General features: G+C 37.5%; 1 protein-coding gene across 1 annotated transcript in view; it reads right to left on the reverse strand.

Moving 5' to 3' along the window:
- The window catches only part of CYYR1 (cysteine and tyrosine rich 1), a 126961-nt gene extending 110315 nt beyond the window's left edge, over positions 1–16646 (reverse strand). Inside the window, exons 1-2 of the mRNA XM_070455113.1 lie at positions 16193–16646; positions 10054–10156 (exon numbers count right to left, since the gene is read on the reverse strand). Coding sequence (XP_070311214.1) covers positions 10054–10156; positions 16193–16583 — 494 coding nt within the window. The 5' untranslated portion in view covers positions 16584–16646. The remainder of the gene's footprint in view (positions 1–10053; positions 10157–16192) is intronic.
- Between the last annotated feature and the right edge of the window lie 1205 nt (positions 16647–17851).

Here is a 17851-nt window from a genome sequence, read left to right on the forward strand (position 1 = left end):
TGATTCCTAGAATGTTGACATTTAGTCTTGCCATCTCCTGTTTGACCACTTCCAATTTGCCTTGATTCATAGACCTAACATTCCAGGTTCCTATGCAATATTGCTCTTTACAGCATCAGACCTTGCCTCTATCACCAGTCCCATCCACAACTGGGTATTGTTTTTGCTTTGGCTCCATCCCTTCATTCTTTCTGGAGTTATTTCTCCACTGATCTCCAGTAGCATATTGGGCACTACCGACCTGGGGAGTTTCTCTTTCAGTGTCCTATCATTTCGCCTTTTCATACTGTTCATGGGGTTCTCAAGGCAAGAATACTGAAGTGATTTGCCATTCCCTTCTCCAGTGGACCACATTCTGTCAGACCTCTCCACTATGACCCGACCGTCTTGGGTGGCCCCACACGGCATGGCTTAGTTTCATTGAGTTAGACAAGACTGTGGTCCTGTGATCAAGTTGGCTAGTTTTCTGTGATTATAGTTTTAGCGTGTCTGCCCTCTGATGCCCTCTCGCAACACCTACCGTCTTACTTGGGTTTCTCTTACCTTGGACGTAGGGTATCTCTTCACGGCTGCTCCAGCAAAGTGCAGCCGTTGCTCCTTACCTTGGATGAGGGGTTTCCCTAGGGAGTATCAAATAGTGAGAACTCACACAAAGGAAACCACTGAATACAAGACCTGGTATCATCTAACCACCAGTAGCACCCTCTGCAGGACTCCTCATCTAAACAACAAACAAAGCAAAAATACAAACCCAATCATCAGCAGACAGGATTACCACCTCACTTGGCCTTGCCCATCAGAGGAAAAACAAACAAATAAAAACTGAGCATAAGTCTCACCCTATAAGAAGCTTACACAAACCACTGGGCCAATCTTATGAGGGCAGAAACCAAAAGGAAGAATGAATTCAACTTTCTTCAAGGAAAGAATTCAACTTTCCTTGAAGCCTGGGAAAAAGAGACCTCAAACACAGTAAGTCAAAAAAAAAAAAAAAAAAAAAAAAAAGAAAGAAAGAAAGAAAAAGCAGAGAAATATTACACAAATGAAGGAACAAACTAGAAACCCAGAAGTCCAAATAAATGAAGAGGAAATAGGCAAACTGTTTAAAACAGAATTTGGAATAATGACAGTAAAGATGATCAAAAACCTTGAAAACAAAATGGAGAAAATGCAAGAATCAATTAACAAAGACTTAGAAGAATTAAAGAATAAACATACAGAGACAAACAACACAATTACTGAAATTAAAAATACTCTAGAAGGAATCAATAGCAGAATATCTGAAGCAGAAGAACGAATCAGTGGGCTGGCAGATAAAATGGTGGAAATCACTTTTGAAGAGCAGAAGGTAAAAAGAATGAAAAGAACTGAGGACAGTCTTAGAGACCTCTGGAACAATATCAAATGCACCAACATTTGAATTATAGGGGTCCCAGAAGAAGAAGAGAAAAAGAAAGGGTATGAGAAAATTTTTGAAGAGATTATAGTTGAAAATTTCCCCAACATGGAAAAGGAAATAGTCAATCAAGTCCAAGAGGCACAAAGAGTCCCATACATGATAAACCCTAGGAGAAACATGCCAAGACACATCCTAATCAAACTAACAAAGACTAAACACAAATACAAGGGAAATTCCATATGCTTAACAGCTGATCTTTCAGCAGAAACTCTGCAGGCCAGAAGGGAGTGGCAGGATATATTTAAAGTACTGAAAGGGAAAAATCTACAGCCAAGATTACTATAGCCAGCAAGGATCTCATTCAAAATTGATGGAGAAATAAAAAGCTTTCCAGACAAGCAAAAGTTAAGAGAATTCAGTACCACAAAACAAGCTTTACAACAAATGTTAAAGGGACTTATATAGTCAACAATTACAAGAGAAGAAGGATCTACAAAATCAACTCCAAACAATTAAGAAAATGGCAAAGGGAACATATATATATATATATATATCAATAATTACTTTAAATGTAAATGGATTAAATGTTCCAACCAAAAGACACAGATTGGCTGAATGGATTCAAAAACAAGACCCATATATATGTTGTCTACAAGAACCCCACTTCAGACCTCAAGACACATATAGACTGAAAGTGAGAGGATGGAAAAATATATTCCATGCAAATGGGAAGCAAAAGAAAGCTGTAGTAGCAATCAATCAAAATAGATCTTAAAATAAAGAAGATTGTGAGAGATAAAGAAGGACACTACATAATGATCAACAGATTAATCCAAGAGGAAGACATAACAATTGTAAATATATAGACACCCAACATAGGAGCATCTCAATACATAAGACAAACACTAACAGACATAAAAAGAGAAATTGACAGTAACACAGTAATAGCAGGAAACTTTAACACCCCACTCACACCAATGGACAGATCATCAAAACAGAAAATTAATAAGGAAACACAAGTCTTAAATGATACATTAGATGAGACAGATCTCTTGGATATCTTCAGGACATTCCATCCAAATGCAGAATAATACACCTTCTTCTAGAGTGCACGTGGAACATTCTCCAGGATAGACCACATCTTGGGTCACAAATCAAACCTCAGTAAATTTAAGAAAATTGAAATTGTATCAAGCATCTTCTCCGACCACAATGCTATGAGACTAGATATCAATTACAAGAAAAAAACTGTAAGAAACACAGACACATGGAGATTAAACAACACATTTCTAAATAGCCAACAAGTTACTGAAGAAATCAAAAGGGAAATCAAAAAAATTCTAGAAACAAATGACAATGAAAACACAACAACTCAGAACCTATGGGATACAGCAAAAGGACTCCTAAGAGGGAAGTTTATAGCAATACAATCGTATCTCAAGAAACAAGAAAAACATCAAATAGACAACCTAACTTTATATCTAAAACATCTAGAAAAAGAAAAACAAAACAAAAAAAGAAACCAAAATCGGTAGAAGGAAGTAAATTATAAAGATCTGAGCAGAAATAAATGGAAAAGAAATGAAAGAAACAACAGTAGAGATTAATAAATCTAAAAGCTGGTTCTTTGAGAAGATAAACAAATTGACAAACCTTTAGCCAGACTCATCAAGAAAAAAAGACAGAAGAAACAAATCAACAAAATTAGAAATGAAAAAGGAGAGGTTACAACAGACAATGCAGAAATACAAAGGATTATAAGAGACTATTATGAACAACTATATGGCAATAAAATAGATAATCTGAAAGAAATGGACAGATTCTTAGAAAAGCTCAATCTTCCAAGACTGAACCAGGAAGAAATAGAATTTATGAACAACCCAATTACAAGCACTGAAATTGAAGCTGTGATCAAAAATCTCCCAAAAAGCAAAAATCCAGGACCAGATGGTGTCACAGGAGAATTCTATCAAACATTTAGAGAAGAGCTAATGCCTATCCTTCTAAAACTCTTTCAAAAAATTGCAGAGGAAGGAACACTTCCAAACTCATTCTATAAAGCCACCATAACTCTGATACAAAAAGCAGAAAAAGACAATACAAAAAAAGAAAACTACAGGCCAATATCACCGATGAACATGGATGCAAAAATCCTCAACAAAATTTTAGCAAACAGAATTCAGCAACACATCAAAAGGCTCATACACCATGATCAAGCTGGGTTTATTCCGGTACAGCAAGGATTCTTCAATATACACAAATCAATCAATGTGATACACCATATTAACAAATTGAAAGATAAAAACCATATGATCATCTCAATAGATGCAGGAAAAGCCTTTGACACAATTCAGCACCCATTTATGAATAAAACTTCAAAAAATGGGCATCGAAGGAACTTGCCTCAAAATAGTAAAGGCCATCTATGATAAGCCTACAGGAAACATTACTCTCAATGGTGAAAAACTGAAAGCATTCCCCCTAAGATCAGGAACAGGACAAGGAAGTGTGTCCACTCTCACCACTATTATTCAACATAGTTCTGGAAGGCCTAGCTACAACAATCAGAGAAAAGAAAGAAATAAAATGAATCCAGATTAGAAAACAAGAAGTAAAGCTCTCACTGTTTGCAGATGACATGATACTATACATAGAAAACCCTAAAGATAATATCAGAAAATTACTAGAGCTAATCAGTGAATTTAGCAAAGCTGGAGCATACAAAATCAATACACAGAAATCATTGCATTTCTACGTACTAACAATGAAAAATCAGAAAGAGAAATTAAGGAATCAATCCCATTCACCACTGCACACAAAAGATTAAATATCTAGGAATAAACTTACCTAAGGAGGCAAAAGAACTGTACACAGAAAATTTTAAGACACTAATGAAAGAAATCAAAGATGACATAAACTGATGGGGAGATATTCCATGTTCCTGGGTATGAAGAATCAATATTGTGAAAATGACTATACTACCAAACGCAATCTACAGATTCAATGTGATCCCTATCAAATTACCAATGGCATTTTTCACAGAATCAGAACAAAAAATTCCACAATTCATATGGAAACACAGAAGACCTTGAATAGCCAAAGCAGTCTTGAGAAAAAAGAATGGGACTGGAGGAATCAACCTTCCTGACTTCAGATTATACTACAAAGCTACAGTATGGTACTGGCACAAAAACAGAAATATAGACCAATGGAACAAGATAGAAAGCCCAGAAATAAACCCATGCACCTATAGGTACCTTGTTTTTGACAGAGAAGGCAAGGATATACAATGGGGCAAAGACAGCCTCTTCAATAAATGATGCTGGGAAAACTGGACAGCTACATGTAAAAAGATGAAATTAGAACACTTCCTAACACCATACACAAAGATAAACTCGAAATGAATTAAAGAACTAAATGTAAGACCAGAAACTATAAAACTCTTAGAGGAAAACATAGGCAGAACACTCGATGACATAAATCAAAGTAAGATCCTCTATGACCCACCCCCTAGAGTAATGGAAATAGAAACAAAAGTAAACAAGTGGGACCTGATTAAACTTAAAGGCTTTTGCACAGCAAAGGAAACTATAAGCAAGGTGAAAAGACGATCCTCAGAATGGGAGAAAATAATAGCAAATGAAACAACTGAAAAAAGATTAATTTCCAAAATATATAAGCAACTCATACAACTGAATACCAGAAAAACAAACAATCTAATCAAAAAGTGGGAAAAAGATCTAAATAGACATTTCTCCAAAGAAGGCATACAGATGGCTAACAAACACCTGAAAGGATGCTCAACATCTTTTCATGAGAAGAAATGCAAATAAAAACCACAATGGGATATCACCTCACACCGGTCAGAATGGCCATCATCAAAAAGTCTACAAACAATAAATGCTGGAGAGGGTGTGAAGAAAAGGGAATGCTTTTGCACTGTTTGTGGGAATGTATATTGACACAGCCACTATGGAAGACGGTATGGAGATTCCTTAAAAATCTAGGAATAAAACCACCATATGACCCAGCAATCCAACTCCTAGGCATATCCCCTGAGGAAACCAAAACTGAAAGAGACACATGTATCCCATTGTTCACTGAATTACTATTTACAACAGCTAGAACATGGAAGCAACCTAGATGTCCATAGGCAGATTGAATGGATAAAGAAGCTGCAGTACATATACACAATGGAATATTACACAGCCATAAAAGGAACACATTTGAGTTCTAATGAGGTGGATGAACCTAGAACCTATTATACAGAGTGAAGTAAATTAGAAAGAGAAAGATAAATATTGTATGATAACACACCTATACAGAATCTAGAAAAATGGTACTGAAGAATTTATTTATAGGGCAGCAGTGGAGAAACAGAGAATAGACTTACGGCCATGGGGAGAGGGGAAGAGAGGGTGAGATGTATGGAAAGAGTAACATGGAAACTTACATTACCATCTGTAAAACAGATAGCCAATAGGCTATCCTGTACGGCTCAAGAAACTCAAACAGGGGCTCTGTATCAACCTAGAGGGGTCAGATGGGGAGGGAGATGGGAGGGAGTTTCAAAAGGGAGGGGCTATCTGTATACCTATGGCTGATTTATGTTGAGGTTTGACAGAAAACGGCAAAATTCTTTAAAGCAATTATCCTTCAATAAAAAATAATTTTTTAAAAACTGTCAAAAACGGACCAATAGTTCCCAAATCATACATTCCATCATAAACGGTACTAAAAAGTGTAATATCTCAAAGTGTTCACTCTACAGCTTTTCTCTATGGAATAAATAAAAATAATCTTCATTTGGTGGCTTCTCACCTCTGTCCCTCATCTTAGTGGTATCTAAGGGGCTTCCCTGGTGGCTCAGATGGTAAAAGAATCTGCCTGCAATGCCGGAAACCTGGGTTTAATCCCTGGGTCATGAAGATCCCCTGGAGAAGGCAATGGCAACACACTCCAGTATTCTTTCCTGGAAACCTCTATGGACAGAGGAGCCCGGTGGGCTACAGGCCATGGGGTCACAAAGAGTCAGACACAACTGAGCAACACTTTCACTTAGTGAGATCTAAGAATGTGTCCTTTCTACATGAAACCAGCTATCTTATTTCCAGAAAAATACTGAATTATTTTATTTTAGTTTTGTTAGACATGACCGGTAAGATTATGTAATCTACCAAAAAAAGTCTAAAAAAGTAAGTATCTACCTTTTGTCTTACCTAAAGTTTAACCTTCCTTTTCTACCAACCCTAACCAACATAGGTTTTCCCAAACTGGTCATTTATTTTATTATATCTTTGTCTTTATAAGGGACACTCTGTCTATCTGGAATCCACTTCCTTTTCTTCACTGTTCACTTATGTAAATATCTACTCTTTCTTTAAAACTCTGTTCAAATTTCATATTCATGAGGCTTTTTCTAAACATCTCTTTCTAGACACACACACACACACACGTACACACACTTAATTGCTTTCTCTCTTCTTGGCCCTTCAATAACACTCGGTAGATTAATTCACTGAATTAGAATTATTGGTCTACATTTTCTTCTCTTATTAAGATTGAGAGATCATAAAGGTCAGGGAACATCATTTATTTATCTTTGGATCCTATGCTGCCATGGTAACAGGTACTCAATATATATCTGTAAATAATTGATTGCATAGGGTATGCTGACTTTTGCAAAAATTATCCTTAAATTCTAAAAACTAATATTGTTACTTTTCTATATGGAAGTCAATATCCGTGACCATATTGAGCAAAAGTAGGCATGCCATTTTAAATAGATTTATGTCAAATAGACTTATTATAGTGATCATTTTGCAGTATATACAAATATTAAATCATTATGTTGTACATCTGAAGTCAATATAATGTTACACATCAATTATATCTTGATTGTTTAAAGTATTTTTTAAAGTTTAAGTTTTAAATTGTTTTCACATGATATACATTTAAAAAGTTATAACTGAAAAAAGGGGGTAAATCTAAATTTACTTGTCAAGATTAACTCATTTAGAATATAAAATACGTAAAGGGGAAAGATCTGAGTCAAATAATACTTTCAAACTAAAGGGTAAATTGAATGCTAGCTTTTGGGATCTATTTGAAAACAAGTCTTACTGGTTAATTTAAAAAAGTTTAGAAAGGGTAGCTGAATTAAGGGCTAAATATCTCTACTCTAATTATTTTGGAGAGAGGTCTCAGCAAGAAGGATCAAGTGTGCCTTACCTTACCAATTTATACACAGTCTGCAATGACCCAAATTGTATTTTATATTCTCTTTAGCTCATTTTAAGCTAGGCCAAGACATTTTCTATTTTAAAAACAAATAAGACTAGAAACCAAATTAAAACCGATTTATAAAATTATCCATTTAGGATACATAACATTCCAGTGGGTTAACTGATTTCTTCCCTATTACCTTACTTATAACCACAAAGATTAAATTTTCTGTTAGGATGATTAAAATGATTTTACTAAGAGTGTGCCTAGATGCTTGAAAGAGAGGAAGCAGAGTTATGAGTTCCAAAATAGCAATATTTGAAAACATGTGCATGAAAGAACTTTTGTAAGCATTCTTGGAATTATTTACTCTTTTTCTATTCCCCCCACCCTAATTAAAAAAAAAAAAAAGGAAAGCTTTGGGTGGAGTTAACTCTTTTCAAATCTTAAACAATAACTGGAAATCCTGAAAATGTATTCTTTATCCAGTGGGGAAAACACTTTAAAGCTCTTTTTTTTTCCCTCTAAGAATTGTTTAGCAAGGGAATTACTTGGTGGCTTCTATTTTGAACAGAAAATTCAGTTTAACTGCCTGAAATATTATGCCATCTGTGTTTATTTCCGCCATCCACAGAACACAATTCTGTTTTTCAAACATAACAAGTACATGGCCCTAAAAACCTAGATAAATATATAACTCAATGAATTCTTTACCAAGTGATGAAATTAGTTCAAAGGACAGGTACCATTAAAAAAAAAAAAAGGAGAAGAATCTGATTGTAGATATTGAAACATGTAAAGCCCAATGGTAAATTTAAAAATATTTAAGTACTTTGATTAATAACTATTTATGTCTTCTATATATATTGATCAGGGTGGAGGTATCTATGAGGTGAGAAATAGTTCAACGCATGCCATGATGCAGTTAGTGGGCAGAAACCTGGGCCAGGTGCCAGAGGACCAAAGAGTCACAGAGGCATTCTGACTCCAGGCTGCTCAAACCTATACCACCTACAAGGCCCACTCACACATCTACCTGGAACAAGCAGCCTCTGGCATGTGAAGACCACTCAAAAATAAAATTTGAATTTAGTAATCAAGTACTTAAAAAGCACGAAGTGATATACAAATGTGGAACATCATTATTTGTCTTTACTTAAGGTATTTGAACTGATTCTTACCATTCTCTAAATGTAAGGGGACTTAATGTTTTTCTAGCAAGTCTTCAATGAGGAAAAATTCGAACATTTTATTTAGAATTTATACAGACCTCAAAGAATGTTTAAATTCTATTCATCAGTCTTTATGACAACCTGACATTTCTTCCATCGCCATGACAATCTTCAAAAATATCCTGAACTCTGATTCTTTCTGGCCTTATTCAGGGAGACATAATCTCTAAAATCAATCCCACTTTGCGTCTAAAAAGTGTATGCTATGCCAGGTTTCCTGTCCTCAGGAAACAGAGGATGATTTACAGACCTTGGTCACGCACGTCAGTGAGGGATCTTTCCTGGCTCTACTTAAGCCTTCATAGAACACAGACTAAGTCACAACAGAACAGTTTTCAAATCATCCTGATTGTCACTTGAAAAATACAAAGTAGGAAGGACAGAAGCAGACTCCTGAAAGCCTTGAGTGATGGTCTCCCCTGGGTGAAATTCATATGTTCCTAATCCTCTGTCTTCTATTTCTCACCTTGAAGGTGTGTGTAGAAGGACAGAGTTGCACAGTTCTCAGACATACAACCCTGCAGGCAGCTTCTGCTTGTCCATTTCCCTTACCCAGAGCATCTCTAAAATAAATTCTTAATTAATTATAGACAAATGCTTAACATATTCTCTGTTTTATGTTTCACTGATTTTTGTAGTTGCTTATCAGGTTACACTGTTGCCACCTAGCTTTTCTTAGGCTCTAATCTTGTTGCCTGAAGTTGCTTAGGTAAAAACTGACCTTTCATGTCTCAATTGTTTTTTATTTATAAAGTCTCTTTCCCCTGATATCTACTGGATGAGTCTGACAAATACATGGGATGGCAAAATAAACTGGTTATCATTAAATGACAACTTCTAATCTTTAAACAAAGCAGATAAAAACATGTCATTAACAATGTTAAAAAATGGACCGATATTATGAATATGATCTACTTAGGATATTATTATTATTATTATCATAAATACAAACAAAGCAATAAAAGAATATCTTTTAAACTTCTAATAAAAGCAATTTATGTTGTATATTAATTTATACATTTAGTGAAAAAAATATGACACATTAGACTGTCATGAGTGTTTAGAATCTCCAGTAAGGATTTTATGTCAACAACCAATCTTAAAATTTCCTACTCAAAACTATAACTTAGCACTTTTTGAAAACATAACTGGGCAAAGGAGAGAGTATCAATATTGCCAAATGTGATTAATACTCACGAAAGAATATTCCCAATATAGGCATAGTAGGAGCAACAGTAAGGCGTGGTTCCATCACAGCAGTAAGATTTGCAGTCTTTGCCACAGTGAGCAAGGCAATCCTCTACAAAATAAAAACCACATCCACAGTTACTATTCTAAAATCGCAGCTTTACAAAAAAATTACTTTATTTTACATCTTAATCGATCAATGACCACTTTTTAGTGCATTTAGATTTTCAAAGTGCTCAGAATTCTAAAACATTTGTAAACATTTAAACTAATTCCTTGTTGTTCTTTAGTTGCTAAGTCATGACTGAGTCTTTTGTCTGTAGTCCGCCAGGCTCCTCTGTCCACGGGATTCCCCAGGCAAGAATATTGGAGGAGGTTGCCATTTCCTTCTCCAGAGGATCTTCCTGACTCAGGGATCAAACCCAAGTCTCCTGCACTGGTGGGTAGATTTTTTTTTACCATTGAGTCACCTGGGAAGCTCCCTTCCTCTTTATCAAACATAAATCTAGAAAAGGCACAGACCATCCTTGGAACCTCCTGCATCAAGCACCATAACTGGTAGTCAGAGTGGGTTGAAAGAGACAATGAAGGGAGAATGAGTGAACCAAACAATCAGACATTCAATTTGTCAACAGAGTTCCTACAATAAATTTTAAATGATAAAGTCTTTTGACTTCAGAGTGTTAATCCTAAATATATTTGACGGAAAGTGTTGACATGAATAATAAAAACTGGAAATCATTTTAAAATACTGAATGTTTTTCATGACAGTGCATTATATGCTTTTCTCTACCATTTTTGTCTTCATAATTACAGCGTGCATACATAAGGTAACACATATGAGTCTGCATATCCTGTCAATCCATTTGGAGTCAGTTGTGGGAAAAAGTTTCTATAGATAATGAACTGGTGAATAATTAAGAGTTTGTTTAATGTCAGATTTATGAATCAATAAGCTATGAAACAGCACTATGTGAAGGGGAAAGTATTTTCTGATTTAAAAGGACATACCGGAGCTGACAAAACCAAATTATTGTCTTTTCCCCATGTTTTTGGCAAGGAAAATTATATCAAATGTTGAATAAAAGCTACCCTACCTATAAAAAAATTCTTTATTTCATCTAAATGATTTATATTTAACAAGTGAAGGCTATCTTTTAGCTATGTGTGCACTAAGTCACTTCAGTCATGTCCAACTCTTTGCAACTCCATGGGCTGTAGCCCACCAGGCTCCTCTGCCCATGGGATTCTCCAAGCAAGAATACTGGCACGGGTTACCATTTCCTTCTCCAGGGGATTTCCCGACCCAGGAATAAAAACTGAGTCTCTTATGTCTCCTGCACTGGCAAGTGGGTTCTTTATCACTAGCACCACCTGGGAAGCCCTATTTTTTAGTTGCAATCAGTTATAATCAGTGGTATAAATTATAATGAGTGAGTTTATAAATATAAATATACTCATATAAATATGTGAGTTTCAGGTACACGTAAGAACACTTGTATAAGTATAGGCTGATAATTTGAGTTACACATTCAAAAATCACAAAAGAGGTCATTTCCAATTCAATCTCTGAAGGCAATAATTCTTATAAAAATTATACAAGACTTTTGTTTTCCTGTCAAAGTCATAATATAAAAGTGCAAATGTTATATTTATGCCTGCAGGTCCATGTAATTGATTTGTCTAGAGAGGGAAATATAGTTTTGGCTTTTAAATCACCTCCCTGACAAAATGATTCTTTACAAATTGATGTGATCAAAAACTAGCAAAGTTCATTCACCTCTATCAATAATGCATGACCTTTGTGGAATAAGCGAAAAGTTCATGTTTTCTTTCCCTCAATTTTATTTCTACTTCATAAATGAAAAAACCTTAATGTTTTCTTCAAGGATGTGGTAAGAAGGCATGAAAGGGGAAAATAATCACCTTTGTAAGATTCAGTAACTCTACTTAAATCCACTTAAAAATTTTGAAGACAGAAACATGATCTAATGATTTATTGACATTAATGCTTTTTGCATTAATATGCTGTGTATGCTTTTTGCAATTTATTTTACCATTTTCCCAGGGAATTTCCATAGCTCTCATTTTTAGTACTGTTTAATTCAAATATTTAGACTGCTCAGTTATGTCAAGCATGTAGCTGGGATGTTCTGCTTTGTATACTTAAAAGTCATTCAGATAGTGGGAGAGCTGACACCCTGCCTTACTCTGGTGGAGCAGGACAAATGATATTTCAGTAGCTTCACGGGATCCTTTCTGAACGACACCCAAGACAGAGACATCTTATTAAGCTCTCCATGATTATCAAAGATTCAATTACTATTATTATAAGGACACAGTGTTATCAAAATATTTTGAGTCAATGTTTCAGGAAACCAAGCCCCAAGTCTTGTTGCCAAGAAGCCGGATTATACCTGCAGCAAATATCTAGATCTTGTCATACACTGTTCATTATTTTAATGGCATTTTCCAGCACTTTAGTCTGTTTCCCAGAATTAAACAACTGAAAGTGTGTGTTAATCGTTCAGTCATGTCTGACTCTTTGCGACCCCATGGACTGTAGTCCGCCAGGCTCCCCGTCCATGGAATTCTCCAGGCAAGAATACTGGAATGGGATGCCATTTCCTTCTCCAGGGGATCCTCCTGACCCAGGGATCTGAAATAACTGAAAAGGGAAGATTTAATAGCATGACAAATACACTCACAATCACATTTCCAAACCTGGATGTCAATCACACCTCAAACTTCTTTTGAGAGGTTACTTGCTTTCTCCGGTTCATTTGAAAATAATCCTATAAAGATCACAGTTTGGACAATATGGAGACAACTTCTCACTTGTGAAAGCGTGAAACATCCCAATGGCCCTCAGAAGATAAATAATATTACTACTAATATTCAAGTTAATATTCTTGAAAATTAGCCAGTTCCAATTTTTTTCAGTGACTTTAAGGCAGGATCTGGAAGAAGCCTCCCCACTCCCTTCTCAAGCAATGTGTAGAACAGGAAAGCATCTGGCTCCAAGCACTTGCTCAGAATTGGCTCTTGTAATCTACAGCTAAGGATCAGAAGGGAAGGAAAGGGAGGGGACAGAAATCACTGCACAGGCCAGGAAGGTTAAAACCTTGGCCAAATCCTGCCTTTGTAGCCTGCAGTGGGAGTTAGATAATCATATAAACACTCCCATGGATTTCTTTCCAAAAGTGACTCCAAAGTCAAACATAATGCTTCAGGTATAGAAACCTTGCTTTTATTTCGCTGACAAATGGATCCTGTATTTAATATACTTTCTTTGGGGAAAATAATTCAGGTTATGGACAGCTTCCCAGGTGACTCAGCAGTAAAGAATCCGCATGCCAATGTCAGAGACTTAAGAGACCTGGGTCTGACTCCTGGGTTAGGAGGATACCCTGGAGAAGGAAATGGCAACCCATTCCAGTTTTCTTATCTGGAAAACTCTATGGACGGTGGAGCCTGGTGGGCTATAGTCCATGGAGTCGCAAAGAGGTGGACATGAGTGAGTATGCGTGCGTGCGCACACACACACACGTGCGCACACACACACGTGCACACACACACACACACACACACACACACACATACGTGGACAGCGCATCGACAGGTTTTTGTCCCATTGTAGCTGGCAATGCAGTTAACAGGGTGTCTGGATCAATCCTGGACTTCCCTGGTGGCTCAGATGGTAAAGTGTCTGCCTACAATACAGGAGACCCGGGTTCAATCCCTGGGTCGGGAAGATCTGGAGAAGGAAATAGCAACCTATTCCAGTATTCTTGCCTGGAAAATGCCATGGACGGAGGAGCCTGGTAGGTTATAGTCCATGGGGTCTCAAAGAGTTGGACATGACTGGGCGACTTCACTTCACTTCACTTCTGGATTAATTCTATTTCTGTAGTGTTCCCCCATCTCATCCCAATTCTCACTTCCAGCCTTATCTCTTAGTTCCAACCCAACTGTATTGTCTGTTTTTACACTTCTCATGATTTCTGTCTTTGTTCATACACTATCCTATTTCATCTTCTAAAAGGTTTAGATCCTAAAAACCCTCCTCAATTCAAATTCTGAGTAAATATTTATTGCGCTCCTCTTATGGGTCAGGTATTTTGTTAGTCTCTGAGAATATTATGTTAAAGAAACAGACATCATTTTCATGGAGCATATACTCCTAAGTCAGCAGTAAAGTCTCCTCCTTTGAATACCTAAAGTACACCATTGTCTGTCTTCCTTAATACAGCTTTTTATAACGTCGAGTAACAGGCACAGTTTATCTTCCAGACAATACTCAAAGTATGACCTCTGTCCTAGGCATCACTCAGCATACCTCACTCAATTAACAGTAGTTGAGTCAATGCTGCAAGCATAAAGAAGCCTCTGAATAAAGAGCTCAGGAATTAGTATCAGAAATGCATTAGCTAATCATTTCTTATCAAAGGTGATAAGCTGACCTAGCACTGGTGAGTTATGGCTTTGTAATGTACTGAGGAGGGATGCAGATGGAGAGAGGGAATGAGTGGAGTAAAAACTTCTACATTGATCAAGCTCCCTGCTGGCCAGCTGCTTGGGTTCCCTGAATCCTGGGGGTTGGGGGAGTGGGGTGTGCACTTAACATTGGGGGAACGGGAAGAAGAGAAGGAAAATCAGAAGCTTCAGCTCACCAAAGAGAATAAAATAGACAAAAGAACAAGAAAAAGTTGTTCAATGATGCGGTTGAAGATGAGTGAAGGTATTAAAATTTCACTTGCTGTATTCTATTTTCTCATTTCTGTTTTCTTTGGTAAACAGTGGAAGTGAAAAGAATCGTCACTGCTCTGAATCATCTAATGAAAAGATTTTAATATAAAATGATATTAATGCAATTGATTCTGTTAGACTCTCAAATTCTGCAAACTTTATAGGACTTAAGTAAAAGAAGTAAGTGCTGGAAGCACATTATGATGTGGACTCTCATTAAATAGAAAGTACTTTCCCTATTTTATGCATTTTGTATTTGAAGGTCAGCATTTTCCTTACAATAAAATATCTTTGAAACAACTCACAGACGGCCACTAATTTACATTTTAAACAGAGTGCAAATTTCTACAGGAGTTATCATCGTGACTCATTTCTCCCAAGGTTGAATGAGAAATTCAATTCTGTTGATGTTCAGGTAAGAATACTGAAGATCATCTTCATTTCAGGTGCCATTATTTTTGCAAATATCAAAAGGTAAATCACAGTGCTATATATAAATTTAGTATTGCAAGGTCATAGGTAAGCCTGTGGCTTTTATTATAGGAAGTCAGAGACATGAAAAATTGTACAAAAACTCTGCTTTTATCCTGTTTTTAAAAAATATGAAGCAGATGGAAAACTGCATGTGCAATTAACTTTATACTTGAATAACTAACGAAAGACCATTTTGGGCTTCACATCAGTCACAAAACAAGAAAACCGCTTCACTACATCAAATATTAGCTAGCAATTCTAGCCAAGAAAAATTAGAATGAGGGAAATGAGATACTCTTCATCTATAAACAAGGGCTTAACAAGCTCAGCAAAAACAAATTAGACGCTGGGTGAATTTATGCCTCTTGAAAACTGTATATTTCAACTCAAAGCTTCCAGTTGCCCTGTCCACCATACTTGAGAATCAAATTCTAAAGAATGAAAACACCAGTCTATGGCTTTTTTGGGTTGGTTTCTGAAAGGAAAAATCTGGAATATTCAGCATGTGGAGGTGGAATAAGGCAGCGGTAGCCTTTACTGAAAAGTCGCCAGTTTATCTGAAAATCTTAGTGATACCTCTAAACTTCAGGTGCTTAAAAAAAAAAAAATTCAGGTGCTTTCCTATCCAGAAAATGAAAAAAAAAAAAAAATCCCTTAAATGTGGGGTTGGGGGTATTAATAGTTGTTCCGCGGAGAGAAAGGAAAAGAGAGAGAGAGAAGAGGACACGTGGAAGGAAAGGGACAAAACAGAACCGCGTGGAGGTCGAGCCCCGGGCTGGCGCGCGCGGGGTTCTCCCCTGCCGGCGGGGACCACCCAGCCTCTGACCGCCCACCGCGCCCCGCTCAACCCGCGCTGCCTGGCCTGTGACCCCAGCGCCGCCCGGAGCTCCAGTCCCCCCCGCTCCCGCAGCCCTAGGTCACCGACCTGCGCAGACAAAGAGCAGGACCAACTTCGGAAGCAAGACCCCTGGACACCCGGGCACCCTCCGCGCGTCCATCCAGGCCGGTGGCCGGAGGTGGCGCGCCAGGACAGAAGGACAAGCAGAACCGGTCTGTAGAGAAGGCTGCGAGCCAAGGGCGAGCCCAGCACCGGGAGGGGATGCGGGCGCCGGGGGGCGATCAGATGGAGCGGGCAGCGCTCTGGAACGCGGGGTGGCGCGGTGACCCGGCCATCGCGCTGGGAGCCTTCGTGGGGAGTCCGGCAGGCCGCGCGGGGCTGCGCGGTGGCCGAGGTCTCTTTGTCTGTCCCCGGGGCGGTCTGGCGGCAGGCTGAGCAGCGGATCCAGCGTCCTCGGCCACCCGGGCTCACATTTCATCTTCGCGGGTGGCACCTACGCGAGGCTGGGGGCGGAGGTGGCCCCGACTCCTCCCCACGGTCCGGTTCTTCCTTCTATAGAGTGACTCTCAGAGCTTAGCCCTGTCCTAAAGGAACTTTTTCTAACCTTTTGCTCTGACTGTCGGCACGAAGTTCAATAATATACTTTATCGCCCTGCCCTCCACTCCACAGATTTTCCTTTGGAGTAATGGATGTTCCCCAAACTTTGTAATTTATCTGTACACAAATGGACGGAGTTTCCAACTTTGAAGATGTTAGATGAAGAAAACCAACGAGGAAAACCTAGGAGAACTGAAAAGTACAGAAACAGTGTATGGTTTTTTCTGTCGAAAGCTGGTAAAGCTTTTGTTATTTGTTAAACACCTAAAACATTTCCAGTAAAGTCAGGGAAAACAAAACAAGATTGCATACTGTCATCACTATTATTTAATACTGTTCTGGAGTTACTGACCTATGCAATTAGATAAGAGAAAGAGGAAAAAAATCATAAAAACTGGAAGGAAATTATCATTTGCAAATGATATGCTTTTTTATGTGGAAAGTCAAAGACAGACAACTAGAGTTGACTAAACAATCAATAGTTTTCTCTCATGCAAATAAAAATCAGAAAGTTATCAATTTTATACACAAAGGAGAAGAAAAGACACAAATAAGTGAATAGAGAGTCTCTTGACTAAGAAAATTAAACATAATAAAGGTAAGAATTCCCCCCCCCCCCCAATTAATCTATAAATCTGGAAATTAAACTGGCAGTTCAGCTGGTAAAGAATCTGCCTACAATGTGGGAGATCTGGATTGGATCCTTGGGTTGGGAAGATCCCCTTGGGGAAGGAAGCTGGCTACCCACTCCAGTATTCTGGCCTGGAAAATTCCATGGACAGCATAGTCCATAGGGTCTCAAGGAGTCCGACGGGACTAAGCAATTTTCACTTTCTCTTAATAAAAATATCTATTTTTTTTCAAAACTGTCTAATTATAGTCTATTTAGAAAATAACCAAGTAAGACAATCAGTTTAAAAAAAAGTGGGAATGGAATAAGCCTCAATAGATAATAAATATAACATCACAATAACTGAAACAGTTTGATCAACGCTAAAATAGATAGGTTCAATGGATCAGAATGGAGATTTCAAAAATAGAGATATACATGCAGAAATTTAATTCATGGTTTTAAAAAAAGTATTATTTTAAAATAATAAAGGAGGAAATTATGGGTTATTCAGTGAATGTTTTAGGGTCATGAGTAG

Source organism: Odocoileus virginianus, chromosome 25, assembly GCF_023699985.2.
Source record: "Odocoileus virginianus isolate 20LAN1187 ecotype Illinois chromosome 25, Ovbor_1.2, whole genome shotgun sequence".
Lineage (NCBI taxonomy): Eukaryota > Metazoa > Chordata > Mammalia > Artiodactyla > Cervidae > Odocoileus > Odocoileus virginianus.